The sequence below is a fragment of the Peromyscus eremicus genome, chromosome 4 (genome assembly GCF_949786415.1).
Source record: "Peromyscus eremicus chromosome 4, PerEre_H2_v1, whole genome shotgun sequence".
NCBI lineage: Eukaryota > Metazoa > Chordata > Mammalia > Rodentia > Cricetidae > Peromyscus > Peromyscus eremicus.
The window spans coordinates 20,552,208-20,573,547 of record NC_081419.1 but is presented as its reverse complement, the minus strand read 5'-3'; the positions used below and the strand labels follow the sequence as shown (position 1 = coordinate 20,573,547).

The 21,340-nt window shown below is 34.2% G+C and overlaps 1 protein-coding gene across 1 annotated transcript in view; it reads left to right on the top strand.

Annotated features, from left to right (window-relative positions):
* Lrp1b (LDL receptor related protein 1B) overlaps window positions 1-21,340 on the top strand; it is a 1,617,914-nt gene that overhangs the window by 1,347,151 nt on the left and 249,423 nt on the right. Inside the window, exons 58-60 of the mRNA XM_059258831.1 lie at window positions 1,868-1,990; window positions 3,815-3,996; window positions 11,844-12,043. Of these exons, the coding sequence (XP_059114814.1) occupies window positions 1,868-1,990; window positions 3,815-3,996; window positions 11,844-12,043 (505 nt within the window). The remainder of the gene's footprint in view (window positions 1-1,867; window positions 1,991-3,814; window positions 3,997-11,843; window positions 12,044-21,340) is intronic.

Here is a 21,340-nt window from a genome sequence, read left to right as displayed (position 1 = left end):
GGTACAGCATGATGGGGATCCTGAAGGAAGAGAAAAGCTCACCAGTTTTGGAGAAGAAAAGGATTTTCTGACTTTTGTAGGTCTTCCAGGTGTGATTTAGGGTTAGTGTTAGTGTTAGAACTGCCTGCATCTTTTCTATTCGCACTGAATAATAGTCCTCTTCCTTATATCCCCATGAGTAATTGTTGGTATGTTTCCTTTTTAAATTTCTAATTAGTTTTTTATTTATGTTTATTTTCATGCAATATAGTTTGACTATATTCTATCCTCTCCCCAAATCCTTCATAATTTCCCCATCTCCTTAGCAACCTAACTTCATGTTATAACTTTTTCTCCATAAATAAATAAATAAACAAATAAATAAATATCATAATAAACAAACATAAAATCCAATGAGACAGAAATTACCAAAACAAACCAAATTTGCTCCAAAAAAAAAAAAAAATGGAATTGATTTTGTGTTAGCCAACTATTCCTGGGCATGGGGCTTTCTCCAGAGTAAGGGTGATAGACCCTATAACACTCCATTAGAGAAAGCTGATTTTTCCTCTCCCAGCAGATATCAGTTGCAAATAGCTCCTTGGTTAGGTTGGGATTTATGTCCTCTCCTGCTCTCCATGCTGGAATTTTGTCTGTTTTGTGCCTTAGATGATCTTGCACTTTTTTGATGTCATGTTTTCCCACATCAGGTTCAATAGTCTGGTCTTGTATTAAGACCTTTGATCTCCAGCTGTCAGTCCAGAGTCTGTGAGCTGCCACAAGTTCTGGTCAACTGTCTCTGTGGTTTTCCTCATCATGATCTTGACCCCTCACCCCTTACTCATATGATCCGTCCTCCCTCTCTTCAACTGTTTTCCAGGATCTCAGCCCAGTGCTTGGCTGTGTGGTTCTCTGCATCTGCTTCCATCAGTTACTGGATGTAGGTTCTATGAAGACAATTATGGTAGTTGTTAATCTGATTACAGGACCAAACTAGGCCCTCTGAATGTGAGTGACAGTTATGAGGCTTGATCTGTTTGTGGGGCCCCTGGCAGTTGGACCAGGACTTATCCCTGGTGCACAAACTGGAATTTTGGAATACATTCCCTATGGTGGGATACCTTGCTCAGCCTGATGTATTGGGGAGGGACTAGGCTCTGACTCAACTAGGTATATCAGACATTGTTGACACCCAAGGGAAGCCTTACCCCCCTCTGAGGAGGGGATGGCAGCAGGAGATGTGGGGCAGGAAAAGGGGAGATAGGGGCAACTGAGGATGGTATGTAAAATTTAAAAAAAAAAAGACCTTTGATCATACTTCAAGAGTTTGGACACAGGCAAAAGCACGGATTTCATGCTGTAACTTTCTCTCTTTAAAAATTGTTTGTTTTTTCACATTGTTTGGTGTTTATTTGAAAGACTGTAAATATTGGGAAACTTTTGTCTGTTATTGGGACTTTATTTTCAAATGAATAATGTATCTTTTAAGAGTGTGATATGAAGAAAATGTAGACATTATCTTATTAAAATATTTGTCACAACGGAAGGCAAAGAGCTTGATCTGTCCTGCCTCAATTCTATGTGTCATGCTTTGTTCAAGTCCATGGTAGGCCTGCTCCTTTCTGAATGGTGAAGTAGGAGGAGTGGAAGGAGAGGGGATATTTGGGAAGCAGGGATGGAGGATGGAGGAGGGAGGGGAAACTGTGGTCAGTATGTAAAATAAATGAAAAAAAAGTTATGTACATAAAGTATAAAAATATTTGTCACAAATGTTAGACTAATATGCAAGTATTTATATTCAAAGAGAGATGAGGATTTCTCTGGATCCTAACCATTAGAAATAATATTTACTAATTGTTATTGAATGTGTGCTTTTTCTTACTTTCAGGGATTAAACAATGTTATTGCTATCGACTTTGATTATAGAGAAGAATTCATATATTGGATTGATTCTAGCAGACCCAATGGAAGTCGGATAAACAGAATGTGTCTAAATGGCAGTGACATCAAGGTAACTGCCTATTGCAGAGAAGGGACTAACAAATACCTCTTTGATATTATTGACTATGATATAGAATCATATTTGATAGCAAATCATTTCTTATAGATAATATTAGCTTGAATTCAATTTCACACTTTCTCTGTGGAAATTAATGAATATTTAAATTTGTAAAATGAGGTTTTATTTTCATGTTCTATTTTAATATTAGTTCTTGCAATTGGATAAGATTTGTACTTGCAACAAACAGTAGAGTGTAGATTAAATTATTAGGACTGCTAAAATTTAGTTAGCTGGAAATTGTTGAATGTACATGTGTACAATTATGAATGGTTTTGTTAGCTCACAATTAAATACCTGTCACATTCTAGATATGAGCTACTTGGTACCACTTTAATGTTACCCTAATTTTTAAATAAAATATTAGTTCAGTGTATGTGCTGTAAGATATAATATACAGAAGTTGTTATGAGCTTGAGAGATGGCTCAGCTGCTAAGAGACTTGATAGTCTTGCAGAGGACCCAGTTTCAGTACCCAGCACCAACATAAGGAAGCACACAAATGACTGTAACTCTAGTTCCAGGGGAGCCAAAGTTCTATCTGCCCTCTGCGGGTACCAAGCATGCAAGTGGTACACATACATAGACACTTGCACGTGCTGACATGTACACATATAAATAAATAAATAAATTTAGAAGAAGCTTCAAATAGATAAAACTCGATTCTTTTTATGTTTGTGTAATTATTTTCATGGAAGCAGCAATTTTGAAAACATTAGTGAAATTTTAAAGTACATGTAAATGAGGTATGGATTCCTGTGATCCAGGGTGAATGTATGAAGTCTATGACTAAGAGCAGGTTGGCTTCACAGATCAATGGCTGTAATTCAAAGAATGAGCAGATTTTGTTCTTTCATAAATTTTAAAAGTCTGCATAAAAATCTTAGAAATTTGCAGTGTTCAAACTCAATTATATGTTTTCTTGCAAGAACTGTTTTTAATAATGGTCACTTTTATATTTTGAAGACGCCTGAGATTTTTAAGTTACAACTCTATCACCTTCCAACCCTTATTCTACTGAAACTTTAAACAATGCTGTATTGTGAGTTTAAAAAAATATCATCCTTCTTTCCCAAGGGTAACTAGTTCATTGATGTTCATTGAACAGTCAGCAATGTCAATTTTCAAATTTGGAATTTGGAAGAAAAAAGAAGCAAGTATGTCTTGCTGTCAAAACACTAGGGCAATATCATGGTTGCTTCAAACCCTCCTGCTTCACATTGTCATTACCTCTGGCTGTTAAGAGAAAGGATAACTCCAAAACTCTATTTCTACCTGGTTTTGTTCAAACATAGTGCTCACTCCTGTCTCTTACTGCAGTGTTGTATAGGGCAGGAGGATTTATGAGAATGGGGAGCATATTACCAAAGCCATGACAGCATCTGTTAAAGTAAATATTAATGACTGTTTGTGTGTGTATGTGTGTGTATGTGTGTGTGTATGTGTGTGTGTGATAGAAAGTTTACTACAAAGTTTGAGAGGATGAGCAGATAAACTCTAATGAAAGGAGGTCATCAACTATGCATCTACTTAGTATCTTTTTATTTGGGTTACTTTTTTCTATGAATGCATATGTAACTTCTAGAATTCTAAATGCACATTGTATAACTTCTTTTCAATAAGTAATGCATTGTAATAAATTGTTCTCCTCTTTATCTAAATTTAATTTCTGCAGTTTAAATAGAGTTCTGTATCTCAATAAAAATCAAGAAACAATTGCTCGATTCTTATTGAGGCCATTTATACCGTTAACTTTCTAAATTCTTACTTTGTTAGGTAGTGCATAACACTGCTGTTCCCAATGCACTTGCTGTGGATTGGATTGGAAAAAACCTCTACTGGTCTGACACAGAGAAAAGGATAATTGAAGTATCCAAACTCAATGGCTTGTACCCTACTGTGCTTGTTAGCAAAAGGCTGAAGTTTCCCAGGGACCTGTCTTTAGATCCTCGAGCCGGGTTTGTAAAACTGTTAAAAATCTTAAAGCTTTAGACTATACCCAACTGTGCCAATTCTCTAGACAAATTAATATGAAAATTAAAGTAATATATGAATGTGTAGACTTTTTTTACATTCAAGCCTAGTAAATATGGCCATAGCATAAAAGCAAAAAATTTAGAAGCTATTTAAAAATATCTGCATTCTAAGTATTTGAACAAGATTCTTTTTTTCTAAGCAATCAATTAAATGAATAATAATAATAATAAAAGATTTAACTTATGTTGATGCCTCAAGGTGTAAAAAAAGGAAGAAGACTCTAAAATGGTTTTTAGTGTTTATTTCGTCAAAGCTATAAACAGCATAAGCACTCCTTTTATAGCAGAAGACATAATTGGTACCCATAGATAGTAAGTGGCACTGCATCATCAAATGCATTCAAGAGGAAAAGCAGAGGGCCATGGGAAAGCCTGGTGCTGGAGCATGAGAATGGGGAATGCATTGCAGACTTTTCTGACAAGCAGATCACACCCATTAATGTGTCAAGCTGTATGGTGTGTGGTGACAATCTATAGATTATAACTATTTTCATTCACTTCCAATTATGTTGTTTTGGAAGATATACAATATAAGACTTTGCATTTTACACTATAATGTAGCATAATTACATGCTCAAAATTACTTCTATGGAAGTTCAACCTACTTAACATAACAAATTTAGAGAAAGCTGGTTGTGATCAAATAGAACACCTTCAGAGAAGCCCATAGAGGATTAGTGTAGCACTCTAAAATTACTATACAAAGTACGTTTTGCTAAGTAACTTCATTTATCATACTGTAGCCACCATTAGATTTTGGTTATTGCTAATATAGCTATCTCTGTTTTATGTCCCTCTTGTTTATAACTGGAAAATTATGATGTAATAATACGTTTTATAGCTTAATTTTAAGCATTAATTTGGCTGAACTATATGGAATCAGACAAGATTTGCATTGTGCTTCTGTTTCCAAGGTAGCATTCACATTTCAACTTTTCACTACGTAGTTGCATAATTATTTGATTATATTTTAAAATATTTTATTTACTACATCAATATAATAGTTAAAAGAATTTTAACAAAAACAGTTATAAGTGAGTGTTTCTATGAGTGTTTCAGTAATTATTGGCTAGATATTCTGAATTAGCCTCCATCTGTATTCATTCATAAGTTTGTGAATAATTTGATTGTTTTGCCATTTTATCAGAAATTTTTGTTTGGATGTCTAATTTGTTGTACTGCTTAAAAACTCAATTAAACTGATCTGGCTTCTTCTTCATGCCATTAAAGGTCCTTCACTTCTTATGAAAGGAACATTGCCTGTTTATAAACATAAACATTCTTTCAGAATTTCTTGTTTATGAATCAAAGTCTGCTCCTAGTCCAGTGAGTGTAGCTGATAAAACTATGGGTTTTATTTCTCTCACGATACAGTTATTACCTCATAAACAGAAGGGAGCCTTCAGTTATCATCAACATAAACCCATCATTAAAAATATCAATTGAAATAGTGGAGTATAAATTATTGAGGATGCTATAAAAGACTCCTTTGATTTCAATTTTGGATAGTATTTGTAGTATAATACGTGTATACCATTTTATAACCAAAGAAATAGATAAAATTAGATATTTTTATGGAAAAAGCACCAATTTTAATAACGAAAATTTAACAGTACTATTTTTAACACTGTTTTCTGATACCCCAGAGCAAGACAATAAAAGGTCTGGATTTTTGCAGATGTAAAAAGAGCTTCAGGCAGAGAATGCCATTCCTCTATAAAATGTTGTACGGTCCCAATTCAAAGATGCCATCTAAATATATAAAATTATTTAATAAAAATATAGCTAAGCCATTCGACATCATATTATTACTGTGATATGCATGTGGTTTAAAATGTGCCATTGCAACTAACCTCTTATTTTCTGGAGAGGTATGAGTTCTTTCCAGACATTTGGTGAAAGGTAAGTCAAGAATTGATGGGATCACTGATCTATTTAATGCTATGAAACAACCAAACTTTGAAGAGGCATTTGGTAGGTTCTTTCTAAATTTGTCTCAGAGAAAGATATGATTATATTTAGAACTTTTCCTATACTATATATAAGAACATTTAATCTCAAACTAGTTAAGTGACTTTCTCAAAATCATTTAATTGGTACAATATTAACCTGGGGCTTTTATTTAGTTTCAAGGTTGTGATCCCAGATTTTTTCTACTAAGTCACATTAAACTTTTAAGTAACAAAATGACCACCATGGCTTGAGGGTGTGTTTTCCAGGAAACAGCCAAACAAAGGGGAAAAAAGCTTGAGGCACACAAGTCTTGCATTAAACCTTCTGAATAGTGAAACCTTGTTTAATAAAAGTACTCTACATGATGAATTTGTAATACACTACCTAAATCATTATAAGCATTCCTTATTCTTTGAAGTGTGGGGTCTCAAACACACTACCCTGAACTATTTCAGTGAGCTATAGCCTTAACTCCATACCTTATGTCCAAAAATACATTTTTTGCTTAGATTTTTTTCCTAATGATCTATTAACTATCTTCTGAAATAATAGCATGTGCCATTCTGATTTTGAAATATATAATGAGTACATGTAAAAGGCACATCTCATCTATATCCATTATTGCCTATAAATGTGATGATAAGGCAAATCATTTCATAAAAATTATTTTATACTTATGTACTTTAGCTTATGTCAGTCCTTCCAAGAATTTGGAAAATATAAGAAAAGATGTAAAGGAAGGAAAATGGCTGGCTTGTTGACCTACTGGGATGAGAATTCCCGTATATTGTGTTTATCCAGTTGTAATAATATAATTTTTCCAAGAACATCAGAATTATCATTTCCTATGTGAAATTTCTTAAATGTGTCTAAGTGAACACTAAATACTGAACACTAAATTATAAAACTGTCTTTAATTATGAATTCCTTATCTTTACTTCTAGAAGTGAGTATCTTTAGCTTAAAGAGCACAGTATATCCATGGTGTCTGGTAAAGTCACCATAGAGCCAGATAATAAACAGGTAATTGCATATACACAAGACCTTGGGGTCATAGCTCTAGAGACATGTACCCATACCTCTGCAAAAGCAGATACATATTTGAACTGGAAATGACCTACATGTTCCAAAGAAAGGTCTCGTAAAGAAGGAATTCTTGCTGTGAGGAAATGAGAAGCCAAGATAAAAATTTAATTTCTAATTTTATATTCAAAGCAAATAAATATTTCTTTAAACTTTGCAGTTACATTAAAACACTTCTCTCACTATTTTTAAAATTATAAATAATTGAGTACAGTATATTTCTATTGAGGTATAATCCACAAAAAATGAACACACATGATTATTTTAACTACTCAGATTTACAGCTAAATTTAGGAGAAAGAAGCCTCTCTAATTTCGTTACCTGAATTCTAAGAAAAACAGTAAACCTGCGATATTTATAATTTAGTTCATTTCAAGCAACCACATTTTCAAGACCACAGAGTCTGTTGTTATGGTTACACATATTCTTTTGAATATTAATACATGGTGTAATTACACAATAGGTACCATTTGGGGCTAAGACTTTCTTACGTGATCTTGGATAAATATTGTTTATTACTTGGAACAATTTCTAAATGTTTTCATTGAAGGATTGAGTCTCATATTAATTATCATGAATGAATGTTTTGCATAGGTAATTATTTGGACATTCTATTGTGGAGGTAAAATACCCATTTTGCTTATAGAAGATGCACAAACAAATTTCAAAAATACATGTACACTAAATCACTCTTATATACCCAAGGAGAAGATGCTGTGCCTTCAGAAGGTAACAGGAGATCCCGTTAAGAGCACTCATACTCAGTGGAATGGTATCATTCCTCAACAATAGAAATTTTTCTTAATATTGTTCCATTTAATGAGTTTTTTATTTGGTAAGTCAAGCGATAATATATATGAAATCCAGGAACATAGTACAGTTGTGTAGGTATAATCTGATATAACAAGTATCCTACAGGGTGGGTACTATTAAAACAAAAGCATATTTATTCATACATGCCATATGTAAGGTGGTGGATAATAAGATAATATTTCTGAATACTCATTTATTATCTGAATTTGTTTTAAGTATTAGCATCACCTACCCTTTGCAAAATGGCCTTATAAAAAGTTACTATTGATTTTTTTTCAAGATTTTATATATTTTAAGGCTCATGAAAATTAATTAAATTTAGGTTCACACAGTCATGGGAAGGCTTGGAATTTGAATGAAAGCAGCATTTTTCTCGGGTTTGCTTCCTTAAGACTCCACATACCACTTCTTTGAGAAGATGCTAGTCTGCATCCTACAGTGGACCAGAGTCTTTATTCTAATCACACCACAGTCATGAAAGACTAGCAATTTACCATATATACATAATATAATGGACTCATTCTGTGGCTCACATGACCATAAAGGCCTGAAAAAGTGATGTTCTATCCCTGTAAAACTGTCACGATCTGCAATTATGTCTTGCTGTGTTCAAAAATCTGAAAGACTGCATCTCACAAGGAATTTCTAAGCTAATTATAAAGATAGGTTTCAGGTTAAAGTAAGCTCAAATTTCCTTAACAATTCCTCCAATTAACATACACTCTCTTTACCGTAATTGTAAAATATTCTGTCTTAATATTTTATGTTTGCATGTACTCAGTTCGCTTGAGAAGCCATTGAAGGCAAACAAACTTTCTCATTCTACCTCCTAACCACCAGTGCTTAGACATATATGCTACATAGTGTGGCATCAAGGAGTTGTTGTATCACTATGAAGTCATCCATCTGCTTAAATAGGGTATTAAGGTGTGTCTGTCATTGACTTTAGGAGAAGAGCTGACTGATTGTGAGTCAAGGGACCCTATATCATCATGTATTATTCAACTATGCATGTAATAAAGCAAAATGATTTTGTTGCCTATTTATAGATTAATCCTGTAAAATGCTAAGGAAATAGATATCATTACCTGTCAGTGCCTAACAACAGCAGAAATACTTTCGTTGTCCTCTTAAAGCCTTCCAATGTCAGGCGGTGCAGTCATTTCTGAAGTGTGTTTCAATGAAAATATGGGTTTAAAAAGCATTTCTCAACCATATCTCTTCAGTCCTACCCTGCAAATAGGAACTAACAGTAGTCAAGAAATAAATTGTGGAAAGCAGAGAAAACAACATGAATTACATGTTCACAAACATATCTTTTAATTAAAGAAGCACATGTAAGACAAACGACAGGATGAAAGGCCAGAAGCAATAACTTGAAATTATAGCGAGGAACTGACTGGAACTGAGTCCACACATTTCAATAGTAAGGAATGATTGGGAGAAAATATTTAGGCCCTTGAATTAAGTGAGGGTTTGAAATTCAGACGTTTTAGACCTTGGACAATCAAGAGCTTTTGAAAGCATATTAAACAGAAATTGGCTTTTATGACATAAGCTTTTTAGATTCTACATGACAACCTAGGGATGATTTGCAAATTTGATCTAGTGTAAAAAATCAATGGGAATAAAAATAAAAGTTTAGAATGATGTTTATATGAAATTTAGACCATTTGAAATTCATAATTTCTTTAGTAGTTTCAGAATCATGACTTTCACATACAATAATTTTCAGTATTTTTGCTGATTGCATTTAATGGAAAAATTTTTGTTTCAGATGTTTTAAGTGTAACTATAACTGTATGTATCCAAATGTTCATGATTAAATAGAAATACAAAGGGTATCTCTTTTAAACCATTCTGGATTTAACATAGAAATTATTGAAATGTTACTTTTATAACATATTTACTTATACAGTTCATAAAATGATGCATAAAGCACAAGTAAATTTACTGATATGAACTTTGTAAAAAGTCTGCAGGAGCATATCATATTTGGCAGGAAAAGGTTAATATCAGTACTCCCAAATATGGTGTTAATAGGACAGGAGGAGTATGCTGTCTTATTGAAGGAAGGTGTACTGCTTGTCAGTATGAATTCCTTTTGGCCAAGTTTCTTACTTCCTATCTTTCTCCACTCTGTAGTATGGAGAACAATGTGTTTCTCTATCAGTTTGTGAGAAGGATGTGAGAAATTTTTTAGGTTATATTTTTTGTGGAAATATGCTGTTTTCAAAACAAAAAATAATCTTGGAATCAAAGACACAGAGCATCCTTTTCTAAGGGATTTGGCAACTATCATTACTTGGTGGTATGAAAATTTCCAAGTGAATTCAAAATTAGAATAGATGAATGACCTTTCACTGTAACAAATCCAGAGTTGCCTTGTGAAAAGTTGACTTCATATTTCTAGATTTGTGTTCAAGTTTTCATCTTTAAGAATTCTCTTTAAAGCAATGTTTACAAACCTTCATGATCTTGAGGTTCTGATCCCCCTGCCTCCAATTCCTCAGTGATGGCATTAAGAGCATACACCCCTGTTCCTGATTTCTGTGGAGGTAGGGTGGAACCCAAGGAAGGCATTCTACCGATTGAACTGAACCGCCAACCCCAAAGTCTTCTTTTTGTTTAGTTCTTCTTAGAGATTTATTTCTCCTCACTATTCACAATACTTAAGTAGGACATCAATAATATTTGTAATATCAAAGAAAAATGTTAGGATTTTATGTGAAATGAGTACCAGCATGATGAATGTTTTATTTACAATGATAATTTATTTTAGTTCGTGTTTGATATATTTCTTCTGGAAACTTTTTAATTTCATTTATTTATTCCTCTCTCTCTTCAGCATTTGGATTTGAACTTTGGCCTTGCCGATGCTGGGCAAGCACTCTCTTAGTGAGCTACAGCACCAGCAATGGCTACGTTTAAATTTTAACCACATAGCACATTTTTTTAAAACTCATATAGAATTATTTTTTTACAATATAATCTTAGTTACAAATCTTTAAATCTGGAGAATTAAATGCTAAGGAGTTTACTTAGAAGTAAGAAAAGATCTAGAAAAACAGGGTAGATTAATAAACTTCAAGTTTTGTTAAGGAAAGGACATAAAGTATCCGCTAACTCAAATCTTCAATGATGGGATTTTCTAACTCAAGTAAAATTAGTTTAAATACAGCAGAATTTATCAGTAATGTGTTGCCTATCTATTTTTGTACTTCGCAGAATTCAGTATTAATATTTAAATCAGGCTGACTAGTATTACTGTCAACAGTACCAAGATAAATGTTACATCTTTGCTGTCTCCCCACTGTCTGTCACAGTCCTTCTGACACTGTAATTTAAAGAGATACAGGTGGCTCTTATAAGCTTGAGTTGTTGCTACTTTGAGAAACAACCCACTTAATTTGATTTTTTTTTAATTTCATCATGTAAATGTGATTATATTTACCTGTACAGTCATTCTCAATGATAACATTTACCAAACCAATGAAATGACTTCTATGGTTTAAGAAGCCAAAACCGACAGTAGATAGATAAAGGTAGAAAGATGGATGATGCAACAATTGGTTGGTTTATTCTTATAATAGTAGAGATAACTGTCACAATTTTATGTTCAATAATTTTATGTATCTGTGAGTTTGCAGGTGTAAAATAAGCTCATAATCTACATTTTTGTATATTAACAACATGATGAATGTTAAATGAATATCCCAAACAGTGTTATGTGTTTAATTTGAAAAACAAACAGAAATATAAAAAAAGTTTTCACTGAAGCCTGTCATGAGAGCCACAGTTCAGAGATACACCAAGAATTAATTTGGAAACAATGAAACAAAAAACAAAAAAGAACATTGTGTGATGTTTTACTCCAGCAGCTTTTGTCGATGAAATGGCTATTGATTTTCTTTCCTAGGTATTTGTATTGGATTGACTGCTGTGAATATCCTCACATTGGCCGTGTTGGAATGGATGGAACCAATCAGAGTGTTGTCATAGAAACCAAGATTTCTAGACCAATGGCACTAACCATAGATTATGTCAACCATAGACTCTACTGGGCTGATGAAAATCACATTGAATTTAGCAACATGGATGGATCTCATAGACATAAAGGTTGGTCCAGCATTATAGACAAGTCAGTATTTACAAGTGCAGAAATTACTATTTTTAAATATTTTTTTCATCAAACACATTTCTTAATTTAAGGTCACATTATATACATATATATAAAACTATATTATATATGTATATAATATATAATTTTGAAAGTGCCAGTTTGCTTTAATTGTACTTTTCTAAATAAACAAATGGGTGATGGTTTTCTAAATTAATATATACATGTAACCTAACTGAACTGGAATAGAAAAATACTCGATTGGAAATGTTAGTTTTTTTATCGTACCATGTCAAATTAGTACATTATTTAGTGTGCAGTTATATACTACAGCAGCATCAACAAACAACTTTCACATCAGGATAGCATTCAGGAAATTATACATATAATTCAAAATATAAAATTCAATACATCATTATTTTTAATTTCTATAATGTATTAGTTTCAAAATTATATCAAATTTGTAAAGGAATTCCACACAAGGAGAAATTATGAGCAGAAAAATGTATTTTAAGTAAAAATAGATGAAGACAAAATAATTAAAAAGAGGTAGGCATTTGATAGGTAAAGCTTCAGTAGAGGAGAGACAAACATGATATAGATATGGCGAGCTAGAAATTACTAATGTGAACTCTTAAAATGTTGGAAATCCATGTAGAATATTTTTTTCACTGATTAAAGCAGGAAACCTGAAATTGTCCTGATTTTTTCACAACCTAACATTGCTTTGGTTATTTGACAATTTGGTGTCTACACATCTTCTCAAATACATGTGGTGCAGAGGACATGGTCCCTTGGTGCAATCTAATTTAGTGTAATTTCTCCTCTGTCCTCTAAGCTTAGAACAGAATTCAAGAACAAAGGAAAAAGAAACAGAAAGGAAGGAAGGGAAGATGTTTGTTGCTTCTCAGGGAGACTCTGGAACTCTGTGCCGAAATGAGGACCTCAGAAGTCTGGAGCCATGAAAATCAAAAGAAAAGACATAAAATGTCCCAAAGCCTTAGCACCACTAATTTTTCCTAATGCCCTCTATGCTGATATTTAAACAATTTCAACTTTCTAACAAGAATTGCTGAGAAGTTGTCAGAGCTGCTCCTATACGAGAATGCAGTGATTAAGTAAGCATATGTAATGCACTTAAATGTTGACAGTCTAACTATGAACATTAAGAAATCCCACCAGGATTCAATTAGAGTAGACAATCAGTTAATGTGTAAGTTGAAACTTTGATCACAACAAAACCAAATCACAGTTATGCTTAGCTTTTAAAAATTCTCTTCTACCCAAGGAATCTAACAGCGAATGTTCCTTGTAGTCATACGGTGACATATTCAAAGTTTTATCTGTCCCTATGAATGCTGAGACTACATTTTTACACCTATAAAATGGACTAGGCTTCTGTAAGTATATTAATCTGTGATAAAATTTACTGTACAGTAAAACACACAAGAGTATTTAATTGGTTGTCATATATTGAAAATATATTGCAGTATAAAATGTTTGCCTGTTCTTAATATGAACTGTGGACATTTGAATATTAAATATTAATAGGTAAAATAAGAGATGTATTAGAAAATATTGACTACATCCTCCAGATATATTTTAAAAATATGTCGTGTATGTTTCTGACTAATCCTCTGAGAGATTTAATATGAAATCAAATGCACGTTTACATGGTATCTTTCACTCATTAGATTGGTGATGACTGAGTAGAGACACAAAACAGCAAAGTGTTGTAGCACCATAATATTTAAAGTTGAACTATTTGACAGAAAGATTATTTTATCATGGTGTTACTAAGTTTAAAAAAATATTTTAAAAAAACAGTGTGAGGCACAAGAAGGGAGAGAAGTGAAGAGAAAATTTGTTGTCTCAAGAAATATTTTCTGCTAAAGAATCTCCCAGAAAGACTACTGAGCCATTTTTGAGTGCCTTAGCTGCCAGGACCAGGTTACAGGATAATTACCTGGTCCATCCTAATGTAGCCTGACTGTAGCCTGACTTATGCTAACATCACAGCCTGTGAGAGGAAAGTTTCATTTACTGTATTGGTAAAGATGTCTTTTATTGCTCTAGGCACGGGAAGGAGGTGCATATTTGAGATAGAAAATGATACTTTTTGTTAATGTGAGTGACATTTTTCACTAACCACCTTTCCCTCTTATCTTGACAATTTCATTACTCTTATTTATGCTGTTAAAATAGGAAGCCAAGCTCATTAGGCAAGGAATGTTAGTCTAACAAAAAAAATGTGAGAGATGAGTAACAAAAGTTTCAGAACCACTTTCTTTAATACACCAAGTTTTAAAAATGAGGATTATTGATCTTTAAATTAAACTCTTTAAAGATTTTTTTGTTTATCCAGATTTTATCAATCTTAACCATACAGTAGTTCTGTAAGTGAAGCCTTATTTGTATAGGGTTATTTATTTTTGAGATAGAGTCTCATGTATCCCATGTTGGACTCAAACTTGTTACGTAGCTGAGGATGACCTTAAACTTGGGACATTAATGTCTTCATCTCCAGATTACAGACAGGCCAACATACTGGGTTCATATGGTGTTGGATGCTTGAGCCCAGGATTTCATGCATATTAAGCAAGCACTCTATCAACTGCACTGCATTCCTACAAAATAATTTTTTATTGTTTGCCCAATTCATGAACCTCTGAGATTTCTAATTTTGGTGCTTTGAACAAGTAAAAGAATGCATCCATGTGCCCAGTCGTATCCACTTGACTTTCTCTGTTCCTTCCTATTTAGACTCCTTTACCCAACTCACATTCCTTGGATCCTGACACAGTATTTTGTAAGAGTTCACAATATATTAATCAACATGCTGGCCTAGAAATGTCAAAATTTAATTTTATTTAGCCATGTTCACCATTCCTTAATCTACACACACACACACACACACACACACACACACACACACACACACTCACCTAAGCATATATTATATACTGTGTTTATGATTATATTATTTTATAAAATAACACAGGATAAAATATTAGTATTATGATTCAATATAGTAAAATGTTATATTGATCTTGGATTATTCTATATGTTTATTTTAAATTACATATGCATTGGTTCATCTAAAGTTGTTATTTTTATTTTTGAATTCCTTCCAGATCATCTTTTCACCCATTCCACAATCACTGACCCTTTGTGAGATGCATTATACTAAACTTTGGAATTATGATAATGAATAAGCCCCTGTCTTCAAATCAAAATTCAATGGGAAAAACTAGTTTTCAGATAAAGGTCTCATAGTAGAAATGGAAACTGGCGTAATGAAAGTTTTGCAGTACAGACAGCTCTAGGTTTTGGTGGGCGTTACCAGCCTTTCCACCTGGGAAAATATGGAGCATTCTTCATACAGCGAAATGGCATATGCAAAGTATAACAGAATCTTGAATCATTGTAGCTGTTATATAATTTGTCTATGGCTGAAAGGGATAGAAAAAGTAGATAATGACTCAGATAAACAAGAACAAATTGGTGCCATATTTTGACAAGCCTATACTTTGTAAATTGGTAGCCATCCTTTAGGTCGTAGGGAGCCATTGATGGTGTTTAGTTTATAGAATGCTATTATTAGTTTTGACAGCAGCGTGGAAAATGAATGACTCTAGAAGGTCAACCAATTTAAACACTGCTAAAACACTTCAGGAGAAAATGCTTGAAGTGATTGTAGCTGGGGGAATAGGGGTACAGTGTCATAGTCAATACTAACTCATCAGCTAAACAGAATAAATTAGCAAACTTAACAGTGGAAAGATTAGAGTTGTACATACTCAGTATATAATGTATATTATATATTTCCCTTACTAAGAGGAAATTATCCCTCTGTGTTATAACTATTAGATTTCCATACATTTATGCTCTTTTCAAGAATTCAATACACCGAAGTGAAGTTCCTGAATCACAAAGCTCTGTTCTGATGAGAGATACACTGATTTTAGTAGCATAGAAATCTTTCAAAGTCCATTCTTCTAGCATTCTGAAATGTACATTAATCTATAAGTACCTTACTGTGAATACCACACTGAAATAATTTTCAAAAATATAAAGGCTTAAGCATTACATTTGTATGAGATGACTTGAAATAAACTTACTTTTTGATTTGGCTTTAAGTGATCATGTTCTAAACCTTCCACAGGGGATCCAAGCACCATGTTCATCTCTCATCAACACATCCATTCCGATCAGTCTTACTGTGTTCAAGACTGTAGATGCTTCTATAATCATCCTATCAAGTGCCATGAGACCCATTTACATCAGGGAAGTTACTTCAGAGATTAAATAATTAGTCCAAAGTCACATAGCTCATAATCAAGAGACTCAGGTTTAACTGAGCTCTGCCTAGTGCCAAAGCTGAAAAATGTCTTTCACTCTTTTAAAACTATAATGGAATATTTCATGCCTGCTTGTAATATCCCCTATTAACAAGGGATAGGATGTATGTAAGTGTACACATAGATAAAAGTGTGATCATTTGAGTGTTTTAGAGTCCATTTAAATGATAGATTTCAGTATTTGCAGTAAACAAGTAAGCATTGAAAAGTCTGCCAAACAGCATAACTACACTCAAGTTTATATCTCATAAAGTGCTAGGTTTGTTTGCTTCTTTGGTCGAGGGAAAGGAATAACAAATGCACTTAGAATAGATACCACTGCCTTAGTTCAGCAGTTCTCAACCTGTGAGTCATGACCCTTTTTTAATGACCCTTTTACAGTGTCACATATCAAATATCCTCCATATCAGATAGTTACATTATGATTCATAACAGTAGAATAATTACAGTTATGAAATAGCAACAAGTAATTTTATGGGTGGGTCATCCATAAAATTTATGATTACCACAGCTTGAGGAATTGTATTAAAGGGTCACAGCATGAGGAAGGTTGAGAATCACTGCCTTAGTTTATCTCAGCTTGGAGAACAAATTCTGCTATGTGTAGTATTTTATAAACAATACTATCTTGTTTCTCCCAGTCTGTAGGCTGAGAAACTCAAGATCAAGGTGCTGCCATATTTGATACTTCCAGAATGAATGCTCTGCTCTGTAGACAGGCCTTCATGTATCCCCACATAAGGAAAGAAGGAAGAAACTCTCTGAGGCTCCTTTTATAGGAACACTAATCCAATTCAGGAGCATAGGGTCCTTAGAACATAACTACATCCCAAAGGCTACTATTTAATACTGTTACATGAGGCAATCATATTTTGGGCCTTTGCCCATTTCACTGAGAGCATATCATACTATTCTGTCAGGGGAGTTTGATGTTATAGTTTGTTATTTCCAATCTAATTGTAACTCCTGAGTTCAGGGAAACTTGTAAATCTTATTCTAGAATTTCTTTCACAAAATTTGAGCAATTTTGCCCTTTCCTGGATTGCTAAAACAGGTGACTAATGTCTCCAGGAAGGAACATCAGTAATGACTCTGTATATGTCTAAATGAGAGTTTCTATTTCCACTAATGACAAGAAAATGAAATACCAGAAAATCCTATTGTGAACAAAAGTTCATTCTAAATATTTTATCAAAGGACATGAATTCCGAGTTAGATCCCACTTTCTATAAACTGTGTTCTGGAACTGAAGATGTATTAGGAAGATGTGCTGCCAAAGAATGGGCTGAAAATACTCTATAAGTGATGAGAAGGTGTTTCTGATCTTGAACTTTTGTTTCTTTGTTGTAATAGTTTTCTTCACTTTTCAACTTGATTCCAAGTGCTTTAATCTTGTGTAGATAAGATGGCTGTGTCCATATTTACCTACAAGTTGGAATTTATATTAATTTACTAATTTCTATGATGAACAGGTGTTGGATATAATTATAAACTATAGTTCATCAATGAATTGTCATTTATGGAGTGGATAAACTAAAGAATTCCATACAATTATGTTGACTCTCCTTGTCCATTTAAAGCATAAGTGTGTCCCAGATCTGAGGATTCTCATAATGCAAGGGTCAGTATTAAACCCTGAGGTATAGCCATAGCCTAAATCATGTGGTTGTTTCATGTGAGAGTCTAGTTTATGATGTGAAGGTGCTGTTCTGTGTGGTTATTAAAAAATACAAACCATGGCCGGGCGGTGGTGGTGCACACCTTTAATCCCAGCACTCGGGAGGCAGTGGCAGGCAGACCTTTGTGAGTTCGAGGCCAGCCTGGTCTACAGAGCAAGATCCAGGAAAGGCACAAAGCTACACAGAGAAACCCTGTCTCAAAAAACCAAAAAAAAAAAAAAAAAATACAAACCATACACAGTTTCAGCACTCTTCTGGGGAAATAGCATAAGATACATTAAAAGACTCTTTTTATAAAGGGTAACAATCACATCACAGAAAAGAGACAATTATGTCTATGGATTGTGAACCTCACAAGATTTTGCATTAATGTTTGTGGAAAATTTAAATACTTGAAGAATTTTATGAGAGAGAAACAGTCTAATAAACAAGCCTCACTATTAAGGAATAGTCTCTAGAATGTCTTGTTCATGGTAAGACACTACATTTTAATTGTTTTGAAAAATATCCCTTTCATCACAGTCCACTGCAAAGAGTAGGCTTCACAAAATGTGCTGCTGTTTATAATATAATTAAAGTTAATGACAGAAAGCAAAATACAGTTCAGTTACGATAGAAGTGTTTTTGAGCCAGTAAAATAAAGTGAAATTAAGTGTAATATATAAAGCCTCTCAGAACTTCAATGTCGATCATGGCTTTGATTTTGGAGCTTTAAATAGGACATGTTGTGTTTAACTGTATGTGGATTTCAACAGATAATTTTGTTTTACAAATATCACATATTTTATACATCCCCTTGAAATATGGACATTTTAACCACTACTTTTATTTGAGTCCTTGGTCACTTTCAACAACACCATTTTCTCACATATGTGAACATGGGTAAGCTAGGGAGCAGCAGGTGTACCTCAGAAGTTCTGTTGCTGCAGGCTCTTCAAGGCTTTTGTCCATAGACAAGGACTTCAGTGTGTTTCTTATTTGGAAATTAGCGAGGTTAAAACAGAGATATATTGTTTTTAATTAATTAATTTATATTTATGTATTTATATTCAGTATGTCTAGTGCACATGTGTGCATTCAAGTGTGTTTGGGGACTGTACACATGTGTGTTTTTTGCTATTGTTTTTGCTGTAACTTTTTGAAACGGGAGTCTCTTACTGAAGCCAGAGATTGCTGGTCTTGCTAGAGTGCATGGCCAGTAAACCACTGGGATCCTTCTAGTTGCACCTCACTCCCCATCTCTGGGGCTCTAAATTCAGAGGTAACACTTTGATTTTGTCTGCTGCTGGGAATCAAAGTGAGGTCCCTATGCTGGTGAGGCAAACACTCTTACCCACTGTAACACCTCCCTCAGGCTCAGAGAAGGGCTTTTTCTGTTTATTTGTTTGCTTTTTTTTTCAGTCAGTTATATCCTTACTTCAGCTTTCCCCTAGGACAACCCAGAACACATAGGGAAAGGCTCGTGTAATGCATTCTTTTCTGGTTTTATTTCAGAAGCATGTTTCTCATTTTTGCTACTGGAGTTCTAATTCAGATGCCTTACTGTGGGAAATCTGGTAGATGGATGTGACCACTAACCTCAGAAATCAAATGTAAAGAGTGAAGATGAAAGGCAGCAAATGAATGTATTATTCAATTGGCCATGATTTATCAGCACTGCCATCTGTGATATTGACATCAACTCTGAGGTGCCTTAGAGAAATGGGCAAGAAGTGTGCATGTTCATGCAGTATTGGCCAAACTGTTCCATAGATCATTTTCTAAGTTCTGGTCAGACAGAATCTTATTGGTGTCAGGGAATTTCCACTGCAATGATGTGTGTAGACAATTTTCAATTTTGTGCCTAGAAAATTTTCAGTATTAGAAGACTAGCAGTGGACAACCTCCACTTGCATCTCATAGTGTTTATCTATCAGAGTTGTGATCTTGGGAAGGGAAAATCTAGGTCACATAATATGTTTGCTCCTGCTTAGAAGTTAGGGTCAGCCTCATCATTGAGTGGTCAGGCTAACAGCTCTGCTGCTCTGGAAAATGAAAGGTAGTAAGTGGAGACTTCCATATGGCACTCAAGGGACTAGAGCAGGACTTCATTGAAGCTGGTAGTGTTCAATTAGTCAAAGAACTGTCTTGGTTCTTCTTCCTTTCTTAGCCTTGAAGGGGGAGGCTCAGCAGCTTTTGCTGATCAGTGTTTGAATGATCTGCATGCTGACATACTGAGTATAGTTGAATTGGACCCAAAGCAAAGAAGACAAAATAAACAGGGCAGTGGTGGTGCACACCCTTAATCCCAGCACTCAGGAGGCAGAGGCTGGTGGGTCTCTGTGAGTTTGAGGCCAGCCTGGTCTAAAGTGAGAGTTCCAGGAAAATCAGGGCTACACAGAGAAACCTGTCTCCAAAAAACCAAAATATATTAAAAAAAAAAAAGAAAGAAGACCGATAAGTAAAATAAAGGTGAAGAAGCCAGTCTTCGTGAATTTAACCCTGTTTTTAATTATCTATTGGTAATCTCAGGCCCAAGCAAAGAATCATTACCGTTAGTAAAAAAGCAGCCAAAAAACACATTAGAATTGCAAAAAAGTAAGGAGCTAAGAATTCCTGAAAAAGATTCCATGAGACGTGTGTCTCATGTGTGACTTTTCCTGGGCATTTGTGAACAACAGTCTGTGCATCCTAAAGAAGGTTCAAATGACTGTGTGAATAAATGAATCCACACAGCTTGGTGGAGAATGAGTTACTAAAGTTATAGTACAGGCATAGGTGAGGGGTTACTGACCAGAGCATGGATAATTGAAAGGAAACTGCATCATAGAAAATCCCACTTCAGTATGGGTGTTGACTCATACATAGAAGCAGCATCCCTGACTTCCCTGCATAACTTATGGGCAGTTCCCCTCCTTTGGAAAGAGTCTCATCTTCTAGCAAAGTAAGAGTTTACTGCTGTTATATTCCTGCTCAGGGGCCTAGTGAATGATGTAGCTTTCTGAGATTCCTGGGCCATGTGGGTTTCTTTAGCACTCTGAGTCATGTTTTTTCCTTTGTCTTGGAGAGCCTCTTTCAGTTTGGGGGAGACAAGCACACAACATTGTTGAGTGATTACATGCTTAATATTTTAAAATATTTTCTAAAAATATACTTCTAGGGGCAGATGAGATGGCTTAACAGTTAAGAGTATTTGCTGATCTTGCAAAGGGCCCTGGTTCAGTTCCCAGCAGTCAAGTGAAGGCTTATGACTATTTGATCTGTCACCTCAGTTATT